Below are 9,795 nucleotides of genomic sequence, written 5' to 3'. Positions count from 1 at the left end.
TAGATATGATCAATCTGTTGTCTTCGGAAGTGGTATATTTTCAATTAGTGCACAAATGGTACTATGATCCCTCATGAAACAAAAAAACACATGGCAAATTGCATTAAAGAAAAAAAACAAATCAAACATCAAAGCATCGGCTTGTTTTCTGATTGCCGCCATGAACTGGAAGGACTTCAATATCCCTGGTCAATAATTGGTCAAACGTGGTAGCGTGGTTACTTCATGAACGTAGTCAAGCGACTTGATGCGATTTCTTGCTCAGACAAGAACTAATCAATCAGGCATCCGGCAGAGCGAGTCCCTTACTTCCTGTCTATCAAACAATTCAATCCAATAGTCAGTGAGGAAGGAATGTTAATTTTATGCATCTGTCAGGGTTTTGTTGTCCAGCACGATCTTCTCCCCGGGCTTAAACGCCGGCTTCCCCATGTGCGGGCAGCCGGGACATCGGAAGGCGTCGCCCAGGTAACACTGAAAACATGGAAACAAATGTGACGGTATCAGGGTTCATTCTGGATTACAAAATCAAATTCAAGGACTTTCAAATATTTTTCTACTATTTCACTATTTTTAAGGACTTCAGGCAAGACAAATATAATCAATTTTCAATGTGATCTTTATTACTTAAAATATAATTTTAGTCTGTCTATTATTTGGATTAGTGGGTCTATTATATATCTGTTATTAATCTCATTGTCATCTACTATCATAACTGTCTTTTTCCAACCATGCTGGATTCCATGTACATTTGAGTGGCATAGGTTTTCAATGATCATGTTTTTTTCAAGGACTTTTCAAGCACCTCAAGGACCTGGTAAGAACCCTCCTTTAAAAAAAAAAACTAACCAAAAAAAAACAGAGTACAATAACTTTCCTGTTTGACCTCCTATACAAGGCTACTCACACTTCCACAGGCAGATTTGGGCTGGCTGCTTGACTTTTGGGCCCCCTCCAACTCTTCAGCCAGACCACATGAGCTGCACACACATTAAGTATTCAATAATTATTTTCACCATCATTTAATAAGACGATTGTCATACAATGCTATCATAGTATAAGTTTAATTAGTGCAATAATGTATTATAATTGTTTTTCTGTTATTTTTCCAGGCTTGTAGATCTTCCAAATATTTCCATTTTTTTGTTGTATTGCTTTATTATTATTATTATTATTATTATTATTATTATTATTATTATTATTATTATTATTATTATAATAAGATGTCCTGTGGCAGGAACAATAACATAAGCAATGACAAAATACAAGGAACATGTATTTATTTTGAAATACTTTCCATTCCTTTTGTGTTTTTGGTGTAGCCCACAACACACAATTAATTTAATTATATATCCTAACCCATACAATTGAAGTCAGTTAAGCCACTTACCATCGTTAATTTATTTATAGGTTTATAAAACATTATTGTAAAGACAGTTTTCTGTTGAATGACAAAGTGCCATAAAATAATTGTGTTCCCCAAAACGGATGAATAATCGTGATCAGAATATCGACTAAAATAATTGTGATTATCATTTCAGCCATAATCATGCAGCCCTACTTCAGAATGATAACCACTGTTAGTTGCGGCGTAGGAAACCCACCCACAGCCTCAAACACCGCCCATCATAGAATGACACTGTACATGACACTGTAACCAGGCCGGAACAAATGCACTTCTGCAGTCACAAAACACACTGCAACAGAGAGCCCAAGCACACTCGTCCATTGAACTTTAACCAAGGGCCGACTGCCCTGGACCATATGTATTGCTGCCTGCAGCAATATTTTCCATTTGTGTTGATGTGAGCTGCTGGGACATTGCAATTTTTCTTTGGGGATGAATAAAGTTCCTATCTAATACATGTCTACCTTTTGCAGAAGTTCTCCTTTTGCCATTAACATTAAACTAAATAAGAGTTCAGGGCGGCTATAATAATAATAAATCCCCGTTCTGCTGCCTTTAAACTCCCCTCTCACCAGTCCTTGCAGGCTTTCTTCTTCTTGGCAGATCCCTCCCCGCAGACAGGAGCCCTCAGGGAGGCGGGATCAGGCTTCTTCAGGTCCTCCTCGTCTAGCAGAGCGTCTGAATCCACCAGTTCCTAAAAAACAAAAGAAAACTGTATTCAGCAACTCTAAACAAATATCAGGATGTTGTATATACAGAAGCCTTTTTTTCTCAGAGTTTCCCCTTTCCAGACTTTCTTGCTCAATGTGGACTTGTAAAGCCCTTTAAAACAGTAATTGGGATTATGCCGTGGCTGTATCTGGTATTTGACTTGAGATAATTGCCACTTTGTGGATAGTCATGGAATGCGTTATATAGCATTTATACTTACAACATCGTCATCATTCATGTCCAATGTTGAGAGGGTCCAGAGGCTGGCGGTGTGGGGGTCCAGGGCAGGTTTCTCTGCTAACAGCAGCGACAGAAATTTTAGCTCCATCTCATACATTGTAGTGAGGAAACCTCTTTAAAAATGAAAATAAATAAATAAATAAATAGCTATAGTCCAGCAGTAGAAATTTAAAACACAATTTATTTTGATCGGTTGAGCAAAGAAAGAAATAATAAATAAGTAGATTAAAAACTACCTGGTTTAGCGATCTTCTTCCCAAAGGAGAGCTTCAGCTGGCTGGAGGATCCCACCTCAAACTCTGGTTTGGTGGCAGACAAGCGGAGCCGGGACAGGCTATTTCCCTCGTAACCCATGTTGCTCCTGAGTGAGCTCAGTGCCTCTGGTGTTAGCTCTGCTTTAGTGACCTGGGAAAAGACAAAGGAGACTGTTTCAATAAGAAAAATGTTCCAAAAAATTAAAGAGAGATGGGGGAAACCACACTGCAGAACCAACAGCAATCACATACACTTCATTTTGAGGATTCCTTCCAGCATTACAAGATTCAATTCCAGGACTTAGGACAGGATATTTTTTTCCATTTTCAAGAACAAATATAATACATCTTCAATGAGATTTTTATAAATTCATATATAAATCATAGTCTCATTATCGCCCTGTCTGTATATCTATTATTAATCTCATTCTCATCTACTATTATAAATGTCATTTTCCAACAACACTGGATTAAAGTTACATGTCCCTGGCATCATCTGTCGTGAAAGAGATTCTGGAAAATTTGTATTATATTACGATTTGAATAAAGGAACCAGGGGGAATATCACAGGTTTTCAATTATCACATTTGTTTTGTTTCCTCCAAGGACTTTAATTTGTTAACATTTAAACGGAAATTCAAGCACCTCAAGGACCCGGTAAGAACCATGTGTCAGACACGTTGCTTGGACCCATGGCTTCTGTGCCACTATTCATCTTGTTATAAATTTAACAATATATTACAAACATGGGAGCAGGGGGCTAATTTGAGACCCGTGGTCTATATACTCACCTCTGTGACAGACATCAAACCTGAAAGTTTCAGAGTAGATTTCAGCTTCTCAGCAGTCTTCACACTCTTACCATCAAACTCTGGGATAAATAAGAGAAATAAATGGAGGTAAAGATATTTGTCAAATATATCCATGTCCTGCAGAAGACAAATCTTTATTATATTTAAGGGTCCAGCCCGAAGGGCATGAGCCCTATTGTTTTTGTTTAGATTTTTAATATTATTTTCCTAGCTGTTATCACCGGTCAAAGTGTCTGCCGCTCAGAAACCACCAACCCCACGGACACAAATGAAAACGATTTGTATACAGGGCACTCCACATATACTGTGGTCAAGTTTGATCCACATCGGACTATATCTGTAGGAAAGGTGAGTACAGTGAAAAAAAAGGACCAAACGCTGTTAATCGAAAGCTTAACAAAAAATAAAAATAAAAAAAATGTATTCCATCGAATGACTGAAAATAAGCAAAATTGTGTTTACCTGTGTGTAATATATTTTAAATATCTGTCTGTTCTTAATTGGAGGGGAAAAAAAAAACAAAAAAAAAACAAAAAAACACCCATTTAATTAGGCTGGACGTTTTGCTAGCCCTGACCACATCGACTACCCGCTGCCCCTGACGTGATCGACGTTGCGTCGGCTCGCGTGAAAAACGCTTCCCAGCTCTCTAGTCTAAACAAGTCACAGATAATGGTGAAAGGCTCGACTCTTTATTTAGATTCAGTCAAGAGTCACATACAAATCATAGGTTAATGTACTTCTATACTAGGCAATGTTTAAAAATATATACCTACAAATATACCTGCAATCACGCACCAATCAACATACACAGCAGTTGAGGAAACAGCCTTCACCTGTGACAGGCTCCTCCAGAACAAGTTTTCCACCAGGTTTGAGGACTCTGGCCATCTCCCCCAGCGTCTCCAAGCTGTGGAAGGACAAGCTGTCGACCAGAAGGCAGGATAGGATCCAGTCATAGGTGGAAGCAGTGTGGGCGGCTGAGGAGAGGAAATGGGAAAGAAAGCGAAGTTGAGGAGGAGGAACGGTGGCGATGAGGACAGACCTTACTTGGTGGAGATGGAGGCTTGATCCATATAGAATTCATGAAATTATTATAATTTTACAGGCGCCTATAATCTTTGCTAAATTGTCATTCCAATCATTAAGATAAAAATATTTTATTCATCCCGAAATGGGAATTTCCAGTGTTGCAGCAGCAATGACATACATGACAAAACACACATACAGTAACTTACAAAAATACACACAATGAGGTAAGATGTTTTTGAATGAAAATTAAACAGGAGTTCATATTTGGTCTTCAAATCACCAGGAAATGTCCTTCTCAGGGTTCAAAGAATGTAATTCTAAGGCTTTCAAGTACTTTTTAAGCACCATTTTTAATTTTCAAGGACTTAAATATCAATAAATTAAATATTCATAATAACATAAAATATAATAAAATCGTAGTCTTGTCTATTATTTGTATTAGTATATAATGTATAAAAGGGATTCTGGAAAAAAAACGTTAGGATTTTAATAACAAAACCTTCACATCACATGTTTTCAATAATCGTGTTTGTTTCAAGGACCTTTCGAGTACTTCAGCAAAAAAGGGGCTATTTTCAATGTATTCCAGTACTTGAACTTTTGAGGAAGTGATTGAGGTACCTGGTAAGAACGGATATAATCGGGGCGACTGGGTCCTTCCAGGGGGGTCTAGAACCACCGGACCAAGGGCGGGCAGCGGCCCTAGTCCGCCCTGAAATCTGTGCAATATTTGGGAAAGATTGGGCCAGGGGTGGGAGTAAAGCTAAACCGAAACCTAAGTCCAAATTGGAAGGACAGTTACCTGCCTGTGAGAATTGGTGCTGCCCATCATTACGACCAATTGGCAAAGCAAACTATCAAGGTAGGTGTCTTGTAGCCAATAGAATGGACTGGTTTCATGGCAATGATCTTTTAGACATTCCTCTGAGTCCAAAAAGTATCAATGGAGAAGGCATTAGTCACATGATCAATTATAACAAAATATAGCTGCAGACAGCAATTACACAGTGTCCATTTTAGTCATGTTAGGTACATATTACATTTTGCAGGTTTTCTGTAATCCAGAAAACTACAAGAATTTTGCCTGATTCTGACCCAAATTTTTCGTGCCAGACAATTTTAATTTTCCGGCCATAATAGTCGTCTCTATTCTTTGTCCTTATTTTGTAATTATTTTTTAATAACACAAACTTTGTAATTCTTTTGTAGAACAAACACAATGAATACGTATTTCACAAACATCATAAATACTTGTTCCTTTCAATTTGTGCTTTATTGCACTGCTTGCTCCCCTGTGCTAATTAATCTACAATTGAACTCAGTTGGTCAGTTTAATCAATCATCATTGATCCCTACGGAATGGACACCTAAAAAGAATACACCAAAATTCCAAAACACCGACTTCATGAGTATTAAACACACTCACACAGCAATAGCATCTCCATATTCTGCACCGTCACTTTCCCCTGTGCGCCCACAAAGTCTGCCAGCTCCCCGGCCATCTGCTGCAGGGCGGTCGGGGACGACGGCTGGTTCCACACCAACAGCACCGTGTGTCCGGCCTGGATGCCAAGTTCTGCCATGTTCTCCTCCTGAACAGACCAGAGAATTCAGACACGATCGGAAAACATCAGAACCACAAATGTGTTCATTCGCCCAATAAGCTCTAAAATTACTAAAAATTCAAAAAATACTAAAAGGCGGCCGCGCCACAATCGCGATTCTGGGTCTTTAATTATATAATAGTATTAATTGTCTGTTGCGTCAAATAGACATTTAAATCATCCTAAATGAAACTTTCCTCCAGTACTTACCTCACAGAGTATGTATATGTATGTGACAAATACCCATTTGAACTTGACCAACTGCATTGCTCTGTACATTGTTGTGAAGACAATAGTCTTCTGTGCAAAGACATACAGAATATATTTAAATGGTTGTTGTTTTTTTAAGACTGCGCTACCCGAAACATTTATTCTAAATAGATGAGCTGAAATTTCAGGTTATTGAGTCAGATCGCTCTCGTCGTGACGCAACGACTGCAGAGAATACGCGCATCTATTATGACACGTCTATTGCTTTCCACTTTGGTACGTGATGGATTTGAGCGTTAGCGAAAAATACCTCCAAACCAAACAATAAAGACGACGACTTTTTTAATTCGTCTAAAGTCAAACATAATTTGAGAGGGAAAAAAATAAAAAATAAAAAGCACACTTAACACGGTGTGACGCAGGACCAAACGCTGTAAATCAAAAGCTGAAACCACTGGGGGGAACAAAAAAAATGTATTCCATCGAATGACTGAAAATAAGCGACTTTGTGTCTCACCTGTGTGGATTATATTTTAAATATCTCTCCGGTCTCGGTTACTTAAGATAAAGACAATAACATCGACTGGACGGTTTCGCTCACTCCGACCGAAACGACTAGCCGCGGTCACCCCCTGACGTCACCGACATGCGCCGGCGCTGGGTCGCGGGAAAAGCGCATCACGGCTCTCTGGTCCAAACAAGTCGCGGATGACGGTGAGAGGTTCGCCTCGTTATTTAGATTCGGTCAAGAGTCACTCACTGAAATAGATTCGTTCGATTTTCCGACTTCCCCGGTTAGTCGCGTCAGTTGGGTGAGATACGACTCTCAACGTGAAAATTGTGTGTGTGTGTGTGTGTGTGTGTGTGTGTGTGTGTGTGTGTGTGTGTGTGTGTGTGTGTGTGTGTGTGTGTGTGTGTGTGTGTGTGTGGTTATAGTCCTTGAGACTCTGTTGTGTATGTATGTATGTATGTATGTATATATACACACACACACACATACATACACACATACATACATACATACATACATACATACATACATACATACATACATACATACATACATACATACACACACACACACACACACACACACACACACCGGCCACTTTATTAGGTACGCTTGTTCAGCTGCTTGTTAACACAAATAGCTAATCAGCCAATCACATGGCAGCAACTCATTGCTTTTAGGCATGTAGACATGGTGAGGAAGACTTGCTGAAGTTCAAACCGAGCATCGGAATGGGGAAGAAAGGGGATTTAAGTGACTCTGAACGTGGCATGGCTGTTGGTGCCAGACGGGCTGGTCTGAGTATTTCAGAAACTGCCGACCTACTGGGATTCTCACGCACAACCATCCGTAGGCTTTACAGAGAATGGTCCGGAAAAGAGAAAATATCCAGTGAGCAGCAGTTGTGTGGACGAAAAATGCGTTGTTGATGTCAGAGGTCAGAGGAGAATGGGAAGACTGGTTGGAGACGATAGAAAGGCAACAGTAACTCAAATAACCACTTGTTACAACCAAGGTATGCAGAATAACATCGCTGAACACACAACACGTCAAACCTTGAAGCAGATGGGCCACAGCAGCAGAAGACCACACCGGGTGCCACTCCTGTCAGCTAAGAACAGGAAACTGAGGCTACAATTCACATGGGCTCACCAAAAATGGACAATGGAAGATTGGAAAACATTGCCTGGTCTGATGAGTCTCAATTTCAGCTGCGACATTCAGATGGTAGGGTCAGAATTTGGCATAAACAACATGAAAGCATGGATCCATCCTGCCTTGTAACAAGGATTCCGGCTGGTGGTGGTGGTGTGATTGGTGTGGGGGATATTTTCTTGGCACACTTTGGGCCCCTTACTACCAATTGAGAATCGTCGAAAGGCCACAGCATACCTGAGCATGTCCATCCCTTTATGAGCACAGTGTACCCATCTTCTGATGGCTACTTCTAGCAGGATAATGCACCATGTCAAAAAAGCTCAAATCATCTCAAACTGGTTTCTTGACAATGAGTTCACTGTCCTCCAATGGCCTCCACAGTCACCACATCTCAATCCAATAGAGCACCTTTGGGACGCGGTGGAACAGGAGATTTGCATCATGGAGACAAATTTGCAGCAACTATGTGATGCTATCATGTCAATATGGATCAAAATCTCTGAGGACTGTTTCCAACAGGGGGTTCAACCCGGTACTAGCAAGGTGTACCTAATAAAGTGGCCGGTGTGTGTGTGTGTGTGTATATAAAGATATATATATATATATATATATATATATATATATATATATATATATATATATATATATATATATATATATATATATATATATATGTATATATATATATATATATATATATGTATGTATATATATCAAAAAACTACTGTACCGTATAAAAATAAATAGAATAAACTTAGTGAAAGGTAAAGCTCAAAAGGGGAAGTTAATGTGAAGTAAAACTGTGCCTTGTGCATTGCCATTCAGAGGAGGAGCCCCCCGTCACAGAGGGGAGTCATTGTAGGGTGCTATTGCGGTGGCAGGAATGACCTCCTGTAATAGTCCTTATTGCAGCGGAGGTGACAGAGCCTCTGGCTGAAGGGGTCCCCCGTGTGCAGTGTTGTCCATTATGCTGAGCAGCTTGTGCAACATCCTTCTCTCCACAAACAGCTCTTGGGGCTCAAGAGCAGCCCCCAGCACAGAGCCAGCCTTCTTTATCAGGTTGTTCAGTTTCTTGGAGTCTCTGGTTCTAATGCTGCTGCCCCAACAGATGACTGCAAAGAAAATTGCACTAGCCACAACCTGTGCTCTGTCTGTCAGATAGTCAATAATCCAGGAGGTTGTGGAGGCGTCCACCCTCATCTCTTAGAGCTTCTGTCACAGCAGTGCAGGCCGGATTGTGTTGAAAGCACTGAAAAAAATCGAAAAACATGATCCTCACAGTGCTGCTTGCTTTGTTCAGGTGAGAGTGGGCTGGCTGAAGCAGGTGGATGATGGCGTCTTCAACTCCAACCTTGGGGCGGCAGGCAAACTGCAGTGGGTCCAGAGAGGTGCTCATCTGAGGTGTAAGATGAGCCAATATCAGTCTCTCCAGGACGTTCATGATGTGTGATGTTAGAGCAACCGGTCTGTAGTCATTGGGGGCAGATGGAGAGGACTTCTTAGGTACCGGAACAAGGCAGGATGTTTTCCACAGTACTGGATCCTTCTCTTGGCTCAGGCTGAGGTTAAAGAGCTGCTGTAGAATCCCACAGAGCTGGTCCGCGCAGACCTTCAGGACCTCAACTCGTTGGCTCTGTCCAGGCTTCCCTCAGCCTGACCCCCCCTTCACCTGGAAGCCTGTGATCTTTTTCATTCCTGAGCAGTTGTTTTTTCCTGGAGCTTGCTCTCCAGCTTTTATCCTGATGCCTTCTTATGCCCAATGCCTTGTGCCCAATTATACCTAGTTTTGCCTTGCTCTTTAGTTTAGTCCTCTTCCTAACTAAGTGTTTTCAGGTTGACAGTTAGGGTCACCCGA

General features: G+C 40.6%; 1 protein-coding gene across 2 annotated transcripts; it reads right to left on the bottom strand.

Moving 5' to 3' along the window:
• Positions 1-17: 17 nt before the first annotated feature.
• ciapin1 (cytokine induced apoptosis inhibitor 1) lies at positions 18-6,909 on the bottom strand. Of its 2 annotated transcripts, none has more exons than XM_080001913.1 (9): positions 6,789-6,909; positions 5,884-6,049; positions 4,262-4,405; positions 3,405-3,484; positions 2,596-2,764; positions 2,340-2,416; positions 1,981-2,102; positions 908-980; positions 18-474 (listed from the first exon to the last, which is right to left on the bottom strand). In XM_080001913.1, exons 2-9 carry the CDS (start codon positions 6,038-6,040, stop codon positions 364-366), a joined length of 933 nt encoding a protein of 310 aa, XP_079858039.1. In that variant the 5' UTR covers positions 6,041-6,049; positions 6,789-6,909; the 3' UTR covers positions 18-363. The 2 variants fall into 2 exon arrangements, with proteins under 2 accessions (XP_079858039.1, XP_079858040.1); XM_080001914.1 differs by having other exon boundaries at positions 2,340-2,413.
• Between the last annotated feature and the right edge of the window lie 2,886 nt (positions 6,910-9,795).

This window comes from Zeus faber (assembly GCF_960531495.2).
Source record: "Zeus faber genome assembly, chromosome: 6".
Lineage (NCBI taxonomy): Eukaryota > Metazoa > Chordata > Actinopteri > Zeiformes > Zeidae > Zeus > Zeus faber.
Note: the sequence above shows the minus strand (reverse complement) of the source record. Positions and strands in the feature narration are given on the sequence as shown.

Excerpts from the sequence above, each read along its gene's own strand:
- ciapin1 (XM_080001913.1), bottom strand. The coding sequence starts at position 6,040 with ATGGCAGAACTTGGCATCCAGGCCGGACACACGGTGCTGTTGGTGTGG. Across the intron at positions 2,417-2,595 it reads GAAGAAGATCGCTAAACCAG|CAGAGAAACCTGCCCTGGAC; the intron begins GTAGTTTTTAAT and ends CGCTGCTGTTAG. Across the intron at positions 981-1,980 it reads AAGAAAGCCTGCAAGGACTG|CTCATGTGGTCTGGCTGAAG; the intron begins GTGAGAGGGGAG and ends ATGTGTGTGCAG.